Below are 16,771 nucleotides of genomic sequence, written 5' to 3'. Positions count from 1 at the left end.
TTTGTTTATCATTTTGTGTTTTTATTCATTATTTTCTTCAGGTCTTCCAGTTCATTACTCTGTCGGTTTAGATTTTAAGGTTTCTGGGAATATTTCTTAGAGTGAGGGTTTAGTAGTAGCAAATTTCTGAAAATTTTGTTTGTCTGAGAAGGTTCTTATTTTCCCCTCATAATGGAAGGAATTTTTTTTTTTTTAAAGATTTTATTTTATTTGTGCATACAGAACTGGGATACAGGCCAGAGATGTGGAGGGTGAGAGAATTCACCAGAGACAGAGTGGAGTGCAGAACAGGCAGATCAACGAAATACACTGCTGAGGGGAGCAGCGGGCAGGTCAGGAGAGGTCTGCCACGCCATGTGGTCACCTCCGGGGCAGGCGGGAATCGAACTCATGAGGAAGCGGCTTTAGATTCTCAGTGCTGTGCTTTAACCCGCTGCGCCACCAGGGAGGGCCATAATGGAAGGAATTTTATAGGATAAAGTTTTCTTGGCTGGCTTTGAATATGTTGCTCTATTCTCTTCATATCAGTAGTGTTTCTTCAGAGAAGTCTGATGTCAGCTTAATCAGTTTTCCTTTATAAGTTATGTTTCTTCCCCTTTATCAATATTACCACCTTTCCTTTGTCTTAGACTTTTGGAAGATTCATTATTGTGTGTCCTTTGTTATGATAATTTGGTATTCTTCTAGATTCCTATATGTCTGTTTTCATTTCCTTCTTCTTGTTTGGGAAGGCTGATTATTTTCTTGGATACTCAGTTCCTTGGTCTCTTTACACCTTCTGAGATTCCTATGACTTATATTTCCTTTCCTAATGGTGTCAAAGTGTTTCTTCATTTTCCTTTGCCCCTGTTTCCTTTTATTTATTTATTTTTTTATATCTTTATCTTCAAGAGTACTGATGCGCTTTTCCATTTCATCAGTTCTGTTTTCATTGCTTTTCCCAGAATTCTTTAGCTCCTCCATTGATATTCAAACATCCTCCATTTCCTTTATTTTCTTAAAGACTCAGTTACATTCCTCAGTTTGACTATATTTCTCAGATCCCTCTTTCCCTTTTCTTCTTTTTAAGTTTTTTAGTCATGACGATTCTTAATCTCTTTTTGTCAGGTAGAAAGATTCTCCCATGTCAGTCTTGTTGAATTCTGGGAGTTGATTTTCTTTTTGTGGTTTAGTTATTCTCCAAAGGGTTTATTTGGCAGTTTGTATTTTTCTTTTCCCCTCGTTTGCTTCCAGATTTGTACTATGTGCAGGGTCACCATGCTACTGGTGCCAACAGGCATGTCTTTAGGGTCTTTCTACTGGTATGTCAGGTACTGGTGACCAAGTTGGGTCCAACACAGTCATACCAGGTTTTGCAAGGACTGTAATGCTGTGGATGGGCTGTTGGGTGCTAGCCTTGGAGGTCACCAAGTCTCTGCTGCTGGTCCCTCCCCCTAAGTATGCATCTTCACTTACAGGGAACCGTAGGGTCTGCACAGGTAATAAGGATACAGCAGTCTCTAACATTGGGTCAAAGACTGCTCACCCTTTGCTCCTAAGCCTTCCCTCTGCCTTCATGGCTTCACTTACTGTGCTGGGCAGGGTGTGCAAAGGTTTGCTGGGGTTTCACACATCCTCTGATGCTTTGTAGGTCAAAAGGCACCATCCTAGATGGTTGCTGCTCACCTTTCACTGCAAATAAATGGACAGTAAGGATACTTGAACTGATACTCCAGGTTTACGTGGAAGTCTGGCAAAACCAAGCAGCCCCCTGTAGGCTAACATCTTTGGGTTTAAGCTATTTGGAAAAATAAATAGAAATAGCTGAAATATTTCTAAAAAATATTAATCAGTGAAAGCTAAGTCCCTAGAAATTAATAATATATAACATATTATTACTAATATAGCTATTATAAAGCAGCAAGGTACTGACATGTGAATAGACAAAGCAGTAAAATGCAATAGAAAATCCAGAAATAGGCTCAAATATTTATGGAAATTTTAAAGCATTTCCCATCAGTAAATGGGAGTCAGAACTACTTGGTATCTTTTAGAAACAAAGTTGTGTCCCTACTTCACAACAAAGAATTCTGATGAGATTTTCCTATACAGATTTTTAATTTCTGTTGTTGAAATTTTTAAGAGTCTATGAATAGACTTTTTATTAGTCTCACAGATAAAACTATCTTTTCTACAGTGACACAAAATTTAGATCACACAAAATAAGCATTTTTGGCAAGAAAAATTATACCATTAAAAAAAGAAATCCGGCCCTCCCTGGTGGTGCAGCTGGTTAAAGCACAGCACTAAGAATCAAAAGCCACTTCTGCATGAGTTCAAACCCTGCCTGCCTCAGGGCGGGTGACCACATGATGCAGCAGACCTCTCCTGGCCCGCCCACTGCTCCCCTCAGCAGTGTATTTTGTCTATCTGCCTGTTCTGTGAATCTTCTCACTGCCCCTGCGCCTCTGGCCTGTATCCAGTTCTGTATACACAAATAAATAAGTCTTTAAAAAAAAAAAAAATCCTGGAGAAGATACTTCCTGCTTATAAAAAGTTTTTGAAATACTTGAAAATTTGAAATATTTAAATGAATTGGCTTTTATTATTAATTTTAAGACTGATTTTAATATACAAAGGAGATAAATGAAGGAGCTGAACTAACAGTTCACAAATAAAGGACATCTGATGTTTCTATATGAAAATATTTCAGTCTTACATCAAAATAAATTCAGATTTAACTAGTAAGAGATCATCTTTCCTCAGATTGTCAGATACAGAGAAATTTGACAGCTATTGAGAATATGGGGTCATTCTCATACACAGCATGGAACTTAAACCTCTAAGGAGGTCAGCCTAGAACTATATAGTAAAAATCATCAATGAATAGTCCATTTGCTGCTGCAGTTCCCTTTCTAAAAATTTGTCTCATGTGATACGTATAGCAGCTGGTAGAATGACAGATATTATAATCTTTGAAAAACTGTTGTATGTGCTGTACAAACTGGTCCCTACAGTGACACATAGAAAGGTCCTGTCACTTTCTCCTTTACTCTTGGAATCTGAAGCGCAGTGATTGGAAATGCCTAGGACTTGGCATGGCAGATGAGTGAGACCTAGTTGTCATGCCTTTTTTTCCTTTTTTACTGTGGTATCTTGGGCCTGTTGTAGCATTGTCTGTCACAGAAAAAGTGGGAAACATCATTCTTCAGTAAAGGCTGATTAGGTAAATGATATATCTACCCACACAACTTTTGGTGAAAGAGAGGCCCACTGCACATGCTCCTGTTCCGTGATACATTTGCACATTTTAATACCTCTGAAGTTAAAGTGTGTCTTATAATTAGTGGGATAAATACCACTAAGTTAATTACTCTTTAATGGTACCATAAAGTATCAACTCATCTCAGGTACAAGTAAATACTATGTATGAAATGATTATTTTTTTGTTGCAAGTTTTCTACCATAAAAATACATTGCCTTTGAACACAGAAAAATGTTAACTTAGAATGTATGAAGTACTAGAGGCTGTATCTGATTTCCAAAGCTGACTTTTGTTCTTACTAACAACAGGGACTTTTCTACGGCGTTCTTTAACAGCATCCCACTTTCTGGCTCCCTGGCGGGTGCCATGCTGTCCTCTCATAGCAGTCCACAGCTACTGCCTCTGGATTCCAGCACCCCGAACTCCTTTGGCACTTCAAAACCTTCCACAGAGCCTGTGACAGCGGCCTGTGGCAGCGCCAGGCCTGTGGGCGATTCTGTCAATAAAGACAGGTAAGTGAACATCAAGACTTGCTCCTGCTCCTGGGAAGAGCTCCAGGGATACTTTCTGGCCCCTTCAATACAAATAGAAAGGTGTTTGATTTTAGATGAGGGCCTGTTCAGAAGTGAGGTCATTCAAGTGAGTCTGTGACAAACAGGGCTATGAGGACTTCATACTGTAGGGAACTAATATTCTAGGGCAAGGAACACATTACTTGCCACAGGTCAGCCTCATCTTCGAACAGTTCTACAAAGGAAATGACTTAGTCCTCTACTGCCCTCTGTTGGGAGCATGGCCACACCATTCAGTCCAGGCAGGGTGTTCTGATACAGGGGTACAGACTGCCCTCACAGTGTCAGAATTACATTTGGTCAGAGAGCCTGTGTCTTCATTGACCATAACCTGAAAACCAAATTAGAATCAGAAGCAACAGCCTGAATTTGATCCCCGGCCAAATTGCTAACCCATGTATGGTAGAGTATTGTCTCCCACTGTTCCCCTTAGCAGGTGTTTCAATAAATCCACTTGCTCTGCTCCCCACTGTGTCTCTGGTGAATCCTCTCACCACCCACACCCCTGGTCTATACCCCACTTGTTTTACCCACAAAAAAAGTTCAGAAAGGATCCGGTAAGCATAAATAAGAACCGAGTAAACATTTGCCCAGTACCAGTGCTGGCTTCCACTGCTGGGGACTGATGCATGAGCCCTCATCCCCAGGGAGATGTTGTCTGATAGGGGAAAAGTAAACCAAAGAGGTGTAGAGTACAAACAGATATGCAGAAAGAATGTAGTAGCCAGGTTTCAGGACTCTTACACCCCCACCAGGACCCATCAAGCCAGGTTAAGGGAGATGGGTAGGCAACAGGGCAACCTCTGAAACGTGGTGGGGAAGGGGGATAAGTGTGCTTCTGTGCCCCACTCAGAAATTTTTCAATAATTGGCCCTACCATTCCTAAAAGTGGGAGAACATACTACCTAGGATGCCTCCCAGGCAGCTAGTCAGGGGTCCAGGCAGATAGTAGTAAGGGGACTATTAACCTGATGTATTCAGTAGGAAGCCCCAGTGCTTTGGGCCTAGAATGTGGAATGTACCTGGGCATGGAGGGAATTGGGCAAGCTTATGCCTGAGCTGCTCTCTGAATTGTAAAGAGGAGGGTAAGCACTTGAGAGTATGAAGAATGTAATTATGTCAGTGAGATGGTAGCAACCTAGGCCAGAGGATGCTTCGTTTTGGATGAAGGCCAAAAATAGACAGTAGCTTCAGGACCCAGGGTGGGAGCTTTTCTTTTCAGATGCATTGTTAAAATGGGAAAAACTATTAACATTTGAAGTAGTTTGGGATTGAGATAATATTTTTGAGTTGTGGAATGGGGTAACATAGTTAGAAAAAGAGGTTGTAAGAATGGCTTTCAAAGCCTTATATACCAGGAAGGTCTCAGAATATTGCAAGAAACAGATGTGAGTGGATTTGCCCACAACCTTCTCAGCCAAACTTCCAGAGTTTTACCACATGAAAACATTAAAGATAATAATCAGGAATAATGTAAAGTGCAATTGTTTGTTTATAGAAGTTTGATTTTTGTGCCCCTTTCACTTGGTTCCAAGTAACAAAAACCAGGGTTCCCAGATCCTTGATGGATTGGATTTGACTTGCTTTCCCATCTTCACTCCATCTTAGTGTGAATGCTACCTCGATTCCTGCTGCATCGTCTCCCTCTGTGTTAACGACCCCATCCAAGATCGAACCAATGAAAGCATTTGACTCCCGATTCACTGAACGGTCCAAAGCCACATCAGGTGCTCCTGCCTTGACCAGTGTGACTCCAACAGCCATGGAAAGGTAGGTGGTGGCTGCTGAGACTGGGGCATGGGTCACTGAGACTGGGGAGTATGCAGATTCTGGCCAACAATGCAGTGTTACTTTCCCCCCAACACCCAAGGAGTCTGTCCTCCTCCTGTGTGGAAATAGGCTGCAATCACTCTGTAGGTGGGAGCCCTCTGTTCTGTAGAAAAAATGTGTACTTGCGTCAAGTGGGTAGATGGAGCTGGAAGGAGAGGACTTCGCAGCCCCCAGGGCATGAGGTCTAGTTGGTACAAAGGCTATGTTGAGAAGAAAGTTTGATCAGAATCTATAGTTCATCCAGAAGAGAAGCAAGAAATTGGTAAGAGAGATGGAAGGGTCCAATACTGTTGCATTGGGGTTTAATCCCACCACAAAGTGACTTGGACTGTGCAATCCTGGGCACCCTAACCTGTATCACCTCAGCCAAATGCAAAGCAGCTGGCTTCAGATCCAGCATGTGTCCATTGAACATTTGTGAATAAATCTGTACTTGCAAGTGCATGATGTCTTGGAGGTAAAACTGCAGTATGCCATCCCTAGGCTTCACTCAGTCTCAAATCTGCTTAGCTGAGCAGGATTTGTTCTGCATGGAGAATATCCCTGGGAACCAGTGCAGGATGACTCTCCCTTCACGTCAGCTGGCATATCTTTCGTATCTTAACATTCTGCTCTTACTGTGACCACACTGGTTTTAATATAAAGATAATCCATGTGAATTTTATGGAAGACCTAAAAACCTTCCTTCTGCTAACACTTTGAACTGCTGAATGAAATGTAACAGAAAAATCTGAAATATGTGAATAATTCACACAAAAGTATAAGAGGTCACTAGGAGCCAAAATCTAAGTAAGGTTATTAAACAAGTAGAGCAGTGGGCAGGACCACAGTAGCTACTGGGCTGGTAATTACTGACCTGGTAACCAAGAACCTTGCATTTTCATGACCACACACACACACACACACACAACTTCAAGACAGTGACTTGGGACTGATATACACAGTGGACTAAGATACTAGCATAAAGGCAGGTTGCTTGGGAAAGTGTACTTCTAGGGAGAGAGAGAAGTTGAACAAAGCTGTCAGGCAGCACAAAAACATGGCCAAAGTTGGCCTGTCTCGGCCTTCCCTCTCATGAATTTGGGTTTAGTTTAGTGCTACCTTTGTTTTCTAGGAATTACCAAGCTGAAAAACAGAAGGAGAGTCTGGTTGTATTAACACCCAGAGGCACTTAACAAATGTAAATCTACCCATCAGAGGTATTTCCTGATCCCAGGTGTGTAGTGTTTCCATCAGGGAGCATTACCTACTCAAAACCCAGGGTAACAAAATGAAGAAAGAGTGCATCATGAATAAATTTCAGGAGTTTCCATGAGTAGGAGGTTTACTCTTCTATAAAACTCTGACCTTAGAATTGTTAGATGGAAACTAAAATAAATAAAATCTAAATAAAATTATCTATTATAATTATAAATGTGAGGAAAGATTAATATACTATTGCATATATAAATTAATTAAAAATTTTCCAAGAACCAAATGTAAGAGCTATAACTTCAAAACTCAGGAGTAAATCTGTGTGACCTTGAATTAAGCAACTATTTCTTAGATATGATAAATTGAACTTCATCAAATTTAAAGACTTTTATGCTTCATGGGTAAAGTTAAGCTACAGAATGGGGGAAATATTTGCAAATCACATGTATAGATCAAGGATCCAAATTATAAAGATCACTTACAGCTCAACAGTAAAAACTGAATAAAAATTTATGCAAAGACTATACACAAATGACCAAAAAGCACTTTATAAAAAGACAGTTACCATAAGTTATCATGGAAATACAAATCAAAATCACTGAGGTGCCACTTCAAACCTATTAGATGGCTGTCTTCAAAAAATCTGGTATTATTGCTGGTGGGAATATAAAATCATTCCTTTACTTGAAAAGATAATTTGGCAGCTCTTCAGAGGTTTAAGCCCAATTATCAATTGACTCAGTAATTGCACTCCTATGTATATAGCTAAGAACTGAAAACAGATACTCATACAAAAGCTTGCATATCAAACATCATTAAAACTCAGCTCAAAAGTATAAGTGTACAATTAATGGATTTTAACAAGTGAATAGCCAAACAATGTACTATTTGATCATAAAGAGTATAAAGTACATATGTGTTCTACAGCAGAAACAAACATTGAAAACATGCTAAGTGAAGTAAGCAAGTCATAAAAGATCACATATGGTGTCATTTCTAATTAAACAAATCCATAGAGAAAGAAAGTAGATTAGTCGTTGCCAGGAGAGATGGGATATTTCAGAAATAGGAGTGATTGCTGGTGGGTACAGAGTTCTCCTATTATGAAAATATTTTGGTATTTGGGCCCTCCCTGGTGGTGCAGCGGGTTAAAGCACTGCACTAAGACGCTTAAGCTACTTCCGCATGAGTTCGATCCCCGCCTGCCCCGGAGGAGATCCACATGGCGCGGCAGACCTCTCCTGACCCGCCTGCTGCTCCCCTCAGCAGTGTACTTCGTCGATCTGTTCTGCTCCCTACTCTGTCCCTGGTGAATCCTCTCACCCTCCGCATCTCTGGCCTATACCTCAGTCTGTATGAATAAATAAATAAATCTTAAATGCGGGGGACCTTGACCAGCAAGGCCGGAGAGTCGGGGCCCTAGGTCCGGCGAACAAAAGAATCAGTCACACGCGTGTAGCAGAACAAAGAAAGAGCTCTTTATTGGGTTTTTATCTCAGCTTGTATACAGGAGGAGAGGGATGCCAGGAAGGGAGAAGGCCAATAGAAATGCAACATGTTTTGGTGGCAGTTGGTCTCGCGAGGGGCGAAAGTGGGCAAGAAAAGAAAGAGGAAAGGGAAAAGGTGGGGGCAGGGAGTTCTTCCCACATGCCTTTTGCAACCCGGATGTTTTTCTCTATCCGGACTCCATTTCACCTTTTTATGGCGAAGATGCTGACAGACGCAAGATGCCGCCCTCGGTCCCCAACACTTAAAAAAAAAAAAAGTTGGCATTAGTAGTGATGGTTACATGACATAATGATATAATAGTAACAAAAACTATTTAAGATGGTGAAGTTTATGATACATGATTAATAGCAATAAAACAGAATTAAAAAAAGACTAAATGTGTTTGAAAATGACCAACAATTTTAGAAAAGAAATAAAAATCAGTGCACTTAAAAGGTCAGTCATTTCCAGTGCACATATGACCCAACTAAAGTAAGTATTTGATCTAAGGAGCTAGTGTAAGCAAATGCTATGAAAGTGAGGAGTAGGGAGAGAGGCAGGCAAATTAATAAGAATCCCACAAAGAGGGCATGCTAGGGTACAGTTATCAAGAGGGACTGGTCAGTGTTTTACAGGCTTAATGCAAATTTGATAACTCAGCTACCCTGTGTTTGCCTTGCGATTTCCATGGTCTTTGTCCCACCATTTTCTATCTCTCAGGGAGTATACACCCTGATTCAAGGATACCCCTTGGATGTGGGCTGCTAAAAGGCAGTTTCTTGACTGTATGACTAGGATTGTTCCCTCAGTAGCTAATTTTAAGGTGGTAGTTTTTGATTTCTCATTTGAAAACACTGAGGGCAGTTTCCTGCTTCCACGGTAGCAGAGGTATCTGGAGAGATTCCAAAAGCTGTTTTAGGATTAAATCATAGTTAGGTCCTCAAGTAAAACAGTGACTCTGTAGAAAATATCAACTTCCTTGATATGATACTATTTTCTGTTATTCTCAAAAGTCAGGCAGAACTGCTTGTATGATCCATCCGTGGAAGATTTCCTTTGGGACACAGAGTCATGGGGTGATTAGGAACAATGCTCAGAGCCATGCTCCTTGTAGTTGAGTCCCAGTTCCCCACTTTATTGGGGAAGAGGAAAGGAAGGGTTGATCTCCAGCAAGGCATATTCTTTCTGAGCCTGTCTCTTCCCAGGTAGAATGATTCTCCCAAGAGCACCTGTCTCATAGTCCTTCTTCAAGGACTAAAGAAGTGAGCACCTAAAAGCAGTATCCTGATCCAAGTCTCACAGTGAGCAGCATTGTCTGTTAGCTCCTGCTATTGTGCCCTCCTACACTAGTGAACTAAGAAAGTTATTAAATAATTTGTATATTTATATAACAGTTTCCTGTCATTAAGACATTCTTACTGTATTTTACACAATTGTATGGCATCAGAAGAATGAGAAGCAGGCTTTTGGTTTCATGAAACAGCCTGGGGAGTTTTGTTTTTTATGTGGATGATAATGGAAAGAAATCAGAATTTCATACACTGTGTACCCCTGCCCACATTTCTATGACCTAGAGTTGTTAGTGTGGAGAAAAGCAGAAGATAGTGCTCAGAGGAGGATCTTGAAGGGATTAACAGACCTGCTTACACTGATTAGCAGGGAGAAAGCAGGCAGGGAGTGCTCTCAGGCTCCAGGCAGGAAATCAGTGATGAGGTCTTTCACCCAAGAAATCTATTATGTCCAAAGGTGTTTAGGACAGCATTACAGTGGAAATGTTAACTCATCTTCCTCCAAAGAGATGTGTTCAGGAAATAAGGTATGCAGCCTCTTACTATTATTTGTGAACACTAAAGTACTATGAAAAATAGTTCAGATAGAGTTTCATTTGCAAAAAGGAGGACATAAATTATAATTACAAAGTAAATACAATCAGAAATGAAAGAGGTGTTATCACCAACCTTATGAAAGATAAGGGATGAAGATATTTTAAACTGTATTTTAATAAGTAACTTAGATGAAATGGAAAGTAACTACAATGATATGAATCACCAAAACTGACTCAAATATAAATAGTCTGAATAGACTATAATCAGGGTTTGAAATTACTACCCACAAAGCTCAGACTCAGTTGTCTTTAATGCTTTAGTTCACCAGTATTTTTTTTTTTTTTTAGGATTTTTAAAAATTATTTATGCATACAGAACTCGGATACAGGCCAGAGGTGCAGGGGCAGTGAGAGAATTTACCAGAGACAGAGTGGGGAGAACAACAGGCAGATCAACAAAGTACACTGCTGAGGGAAGCAGCAGGTGGGTCAGAAGAGGTCTGCCATGCCATGTGGATCACCTCCGGGGCGGGGATCAAACTCGCATTGAAGCTGCCATGGCCAGCTTCCCAGTGCTGTGCTCCAACCCATGGTGCCACCAGAGAGGGCCCATATTCCACCAGTAATTTGAAGAAGCAATACCAATTCTTTATATGCTTTTCAAAAAGGGAGAGAACAAATTGTTCTCTACTCAAAAAGGGAGAGAACAAATTATGAGGCTGTTACCAGGATACCAGAAGCAGACAAAAGGGTATCAATAAAGAAAACAACAAATCAGTATGTTTTATAAATAAGAATACAAAATTCCTCAAAAATACAGTATCAAGGTGAGATTGATCATAGGAATAGAAAGTCGGCACAACATATAAAATTCAATTAATGTAATATATCAATAGAATAAAAAATAACACATGATCAGAATCTAACTTCTATCTGTGATTTACATGGGAAAATGAAGAAACATCAAACTAGGACTAGAAGGACCTCACCAAACTGATGAAGGGCATCTTCAGAAAGCCCACAAGACCATAGGAATAGTGAAAGACTGGATGCTTTCCCTAAGATGATGAACAAGATATGAATATTGTATCTCTTACAACTTATATTTCAACATCATACTATATAGTTTCTAGACCAGATTACTTCAACAGTGTTGCAAGACACAAAATTAATACATGAAAGTCATCTGTGTTTCTATTCACTTGAAAAGAACAGTCCAAAAATGAAATTAAGATAACAGTTCTATTTACATAGCAGGAAAAAAAGAAATTAATTTAGCAAAAGATATATAAAGTATAAGCATAAAAACACATTGCTGAAAGGATTAGAAGACATAAATTAATGGAAAGACAGCTTATGTTCATTGACTGGGAAATTTAGTATGGTTTATATAGCTGTATTCCCCAAATTATCTACAGATTCAAATTCAAAATTGTCTTTTTTCTGAATTGTAGCTGATTTTTCTTTTTTTGAAATTGAAAAACTGATCCCAAAATTTAGCTGAAAACTCAAGGGCCCCAGAATAGCCGAATAGTCTTGGGGGAAAGTAAACAAAGTTAAAAGACTTAAGACTTCCTGACTTCAAAACTTAGTATAAGGCATTTATAATCAAAATTGTAGTGCTAACACCGGGATTGACATAAAGATTAAAAAGAGTAGAACTCAGAGTCTAGAAGTAAAACCAAGTATCTGTAGCTAATTGATTTTAGGAAAAGGTACCCAAACCACTGAATAGATAGAGGAAGAATAATCTTTTTCAACAAGTGATTATGAGTAAACAGGATAGCACCATGCAAAAGAATAAAGCTGGATACTTATTTCCCACTATATGTAAAAATTAACTGAAAATAAAGAGCCAAACTAAAAAACTTTGGTTTTGGCAAATAGGTTCTTAGCTATAGCAAACCAAAGATGAAATAAATAAAATTTGGATTTCATAAAAATTGTATCTTCATGCTTAAAGGAAGCCATCAAAAAGACAATTCATAAAATTGGAGGAAATATTTAGTAATCATGTATCTGATAAAGGACTTGTGTCTAGAATACAACTGTTCTTACAACTCATACAACTTAATAAAAGAGTTGTGATGTAATTTAACATAGGCAAAACATTTGAATAGACATTCTCAAAATAAACAAATGGCAATAAATGAAAAGATACTCAACATTATTGGCCATTGGGCATTCAAAAAACAATATCAGGAACAATGTGGAGAAACTGGGACTTTGCATACACAGATGTTAGATGTGTAAAATGATGTACATTTTGGAAAACAGTCTGGCATTTCCTTAAAATGTTGAACATAGATTTGCCATTTGACCTGTGAATGTCAATCTTGTGTATACACCCAAGAGAAATGAAAAAACATGCTATTACAATACTTTTTACATAATTTTCATCACAGCATTTTTTACAATAGCCAAATGGTTTAAACCAAACAAATGTGCACTGACTGAAACATTGTGTTTCAGTTGTAAAGTACTGCTCCATAGGTGAACCATGAAGACATGCTCAGTAAAAGATGCCAAGCACATATATTCCATTTATGTGAATGGACAAATCTGTAAAGAAAACAAGTAGATTAATGTTTGTTCAGGGTAATGGAAGAACTGAGGAGTGTTTGCTAAAGGGTGAGTTTCTTTTTGAGTCGAAATGTTTGAAGTTATGGTTATGTTGATTTTTACATAACTGACTACACAAGAAGCATTGGCTGACTGACTTTAAGTGCACAAATTGTGTGGCAGTGATTACATTTCAGTAAAAATGATATAAAAAATTAACACATACACATTTATACATATTTCAGTTTAAAACTATAACAAAGGAGCAAAAGTAGGGCTTACTTAGGTCACTTATAGATAATAAATAACTTTAAGGCGGGCCTCCTTGGTGACCTAGGGTTAAGTCTCCATGTTATCACATTTATGGCCTGAGTTTGAGCCCTGGCCAGGGAGCTAATCCACATGTGGCACAGTAGACCTCTCCTGTCTTGCATGCTTCTCCCCTTACCAGTGGGTTTCAGTAAGTCCGCCTGTTCTATTCCCCAGTCTCTTTGGTAAGTCCTCTCACCCTCCATCTACAACCCAGATCTTCTGTGACAAAGAAAAACCTTTAACAAATAGTGCTTCGGAAACTTAAATCATTAAAATAAAACACAGATTAATTTTAAATTGATTAAAGATTTGATTAAATACATAGGTAAAACAAATACGTTCCATAATATGTATCTAGGAGATACATTTGAGGACTCAACTCCCAGCTACAAAGGAAATGAGCAAAAATAAATGGGACTACATCAAATAAAAAGGCATTTCCAAAGTGGGAAAAGATACTTAATTGTACATATGTCAAACAAGGGACTGGTTTCCAAAATACATAAAGAACACATCCAATAACCATAAAGCAAACCCAAAAAATGGACAAAAGATCTTAGTAGACACTTCTCCAAAGAGATATGCTGATAACCCACAGGCATATGTGGGAAATCATCACTTACTATTTAAAAGAAACACAAATCAAAACCACAATGAGATCATCTGATAAGAATAGCCTATATCAAAAAGAGTAGAAAAGTTTGGTGAAGGTGTGGGGAAAAAAGGGAACTCTCCTACAGTTCCATGTGATCAAGCACTACCACTCCTAGGTATTTGTCCAAAGAATATGAAAACATTAATTTGAAACTGTATGCACCCTTGTGTTCATAGCAGCATAATTCACAACAGCTAAGACTTGGAATCATCCTAATTACCCATCTGTGGTGACTTATGAATTGTGGTATATATGTAGTGAAATCTTGTCTTTTGCAACCGCATGGGTGGACTTGAATGAGTTATATAAGTGAAATAAGTCAGGAAGTGAAAGAAAGTTACCTAGTCCTGCACACATGTGAAATACAACCAAAGCAACAACTGACAAAGCACACACACACACACACACAAACACTTCTTAGATTATAAAAACCGGCTATAAGAGGAGAAAGAAAAGGAAAGAGGGAGTCAGTTTGATAGTGTGAGGCACTAGAACTTTGATAGTAGGTAAGTGAAGCATATCAAGACATGAAGCTATACTTTGAAAATTACATAGTTTTGTAAAACAGTTTATCAAAATAAAATTGACAAATGTTTAAGAAGTAAAAATTGAGTTGTAAACAATATAAAATTTGGTCATACCATGTTTTTTGTCAGTCCTCATTTAATTGGCTTATTTAGAACATAGCACATTTGAGGTCACTATTGATAGAGTGTGAATTTATATTTTGTTTTTTACATCTTAAAAGGACAGTTTTATTATGAAAAGGAGAAAAAGGCACCTGCATAATCAGAGGCAGGCAGGAGAGTTGCCTAGTATCTACCTTATTTTTCTGTTTTCATATAACTTTTCATTGTACTTGTTTTGTTTTAAAACAAATTTTTCTTAAAATCTCCTTTTTCTGCCTTCTCTGGCCTTCATTGATCAATTTATGTGATTCTATTATTTCTCTGTCAAACTATCTCGTAGCATTTTCTGAAAGGATGTTAGCTACTTAGATAATGTATTTCTTACACTATCTTTTAGCATATGAATCACGTTGATTTTTAACTTTTTTTTTTTTTTTTAAGATTTACTTAGTTATGCATACGGAACTGGGGCATAGGCCAGAGGTGCAGGGGCAGTGAGAGGGTTTACCAGAGACAGAGTGGGGAGCAGAACAGACAGATCAATGAAGTACACTGCTGAGGGGAACAGCTAGTAGGTCAGGAGAGGTCTGCCACACCATGTGGATCACAGCACAGGTGGGGATGTAACTCATGCTGAAGTAACTTTAGGTTCTTAGTACTGTGCTTTAACCTGCTGTTGCCACCAGGGAGGGCCCTTACATTTTGCTTTTAGTTTGCAGTAAACATGACATCTAGATAAACCTTCAAGTAGTATTTGCTAAGGTTAATTATAGGTTCCTTATTACTATTCTGCTGCCCATTTATTTACAATGTGATTTGAACAAAAGTTGTCTTTTGATTAAGAATTTTAGTTAAAAGTATGGAAAATAACAAGGGGCGGTGGAGATGGATCACAGGTGCTTTGGTGGTTAACTCCAGGACTATACCTGAGGAAAGAAGTAAAATACTATCCAAAAATTAACAATGATGTAAAAAAGTAATTTTTAAAAAGAAGAGGGAAAATAAAAAGTTTTCTCTTCATTTATTCTAGAACCCTTTTATCACAGATCTGAGTTTCTAACCTGTGTCATCTTTGTTTTTAAAGAACTTCTTTTAGCTTTTTTTGCAAGGTCTATGTCACTGGATGCAGAATTCTGGGTTGGTGGGTTTAATACTTAAAAAATTTGCTCATTTCTTGTTTGCGTAGCTTCTGAAGGAGTCTGTGTAATTCATGTTCCTTTTAGTTAAGGTGTTATTTTTCCTCTGTTTTCTTTCAAGATTTTGTTTGATATTTCTGCAGTCTGAATATTAAGTGTGGGTGTTGACTTGATATTTAGCCCTCTAAACAACTCTGTTATAAGGTACATGTACTATCCTTAGTAAAGTTCTCTAGACAACTCTGTGATTTGGTATCTTTCACTAATTTTGAAAAATTTTTAAACTTTCAATATGGTCAATATGTTATCAACTCTTATATTACATTCTTCTTTTTAAATTAACCATTTGTTCTTGTATGTTCATTCTTTTCCAGTAACCCTTAGCATATTAATTATAGATACTTAAAATTCTTGCTAATAATTCCAAAATCTCTTGTCATATCTGTCATATCTGACTCTGCTTCTGATAATTGCTTTCTCTCAGGACTGTATATTTCATTTTGTTTGATTTTTTTTTTTTTTTTTTGCCTTTTATCAGAACTTGTGATTTTTTTGGATGGCTGTATTGAGTACGGCCATGCAGTGCTTAATGACATTACAGTAACAGTGACCAGTATTCAACTGTAGCCCATATAGCATAGACCATATGCCATACCATATATAACTTACTGCCAGCCATTTAGGTAATCATGCCCTGTGTGATTTGATAATGAAATTGCCAATTGATATTTCTCAGAACAAATCCCCATCATTAAATGACACATGACTTTAATAGGAACTGAGATTAAAGGCCTTTGGTGTGCTTTTTTTGTTAGTCAGAGTTGAACCATGTTTATTAATTCCTATATCTGTGTGAGAGCCTCCCACTTCCTCCAATGCCCTTGCTTAGGTCTCCTCTATTGTCTTTGAGAAGTTTCTTAGAAACTCCTTGTTAAACAGTCTGTTTTGCAGCTAAGTTATAATTTAAAGTTATTTTGTTGGGGCCCTCTTGATTTGGTGGTGAGGGATTAAGGAAGAGGAGAATTCTGTTATCTTATGATTTGTTGTTGGGTCAGAGTCCCTAGACTATGACATTAAGAAGAGTTCCTTTGTGTGCGTGTACAAGTTCTACAAGGCTACTAGGCTAGAGTTGGTAAGTTTCTCTTACCCGAATAGGTAAATTTCTCTTACCCAAGTCCCAAAAGGCTTCTGTGAAGTAGTTTTCCTTGAGGGCAGATTTTTTTTTTTAATTTTTTTTTATTACCAAGTTTATTTTTACATCATTTTGCACATTTTTTTTTTCCATCTTGATTGTAATTCCCGCGGGTTTCCCATCACCAAATCA

At 38.2% G+C, this 16,771-nt stretch overlaps 1 protein-coding gene across 2 annotated transcripts in view; it reads left to right on the top strand.

Annotated features, from left to right (window-relative positions):
* Positions 1–16,771, top strand: part of LOC101619342 (protein HIRA) — an 88,567-nt gene that overhangs the window by 47,128 nt on the left and 24,668 nt on the right. For both annotated transcript variants that reach the window (XM_004694963.1, XM_012734239.1), the window contains exons 14-15: positions 3,553–3,756; positions 5,425–5,586. In XM_004694963.1, the coding sequence (XP_004695020.1) occupies positions 3,553–3,756; positions 5,425–5,586 (366 nt within the window). The remainder of the gene's footprint in view (positions 1–3,552; positions 3,757–5,424; positions 5,587–16,771) is intronic.

The sequence above is a fragment of the Condylura cristata genome, unplaced genomic scaffold, assembly GCF_000260355.1.
Source record: "Condylura cristata isolate star-nosed mole 26May11 unplaced genomic scaffold, ConCri1.0 scaffold00051, whole genome shotgun sequence".
NCBI classification, from domain to species: domain Eukaryota; kingdom Metazoa; phylum Chordata; class Mammalia; order Eulipotyphla; family Talpidae; genus Condylura; species Condylura cristata.
This window is presented reverse-complemented; position numbering and strand designations above follow the sequence as displayed.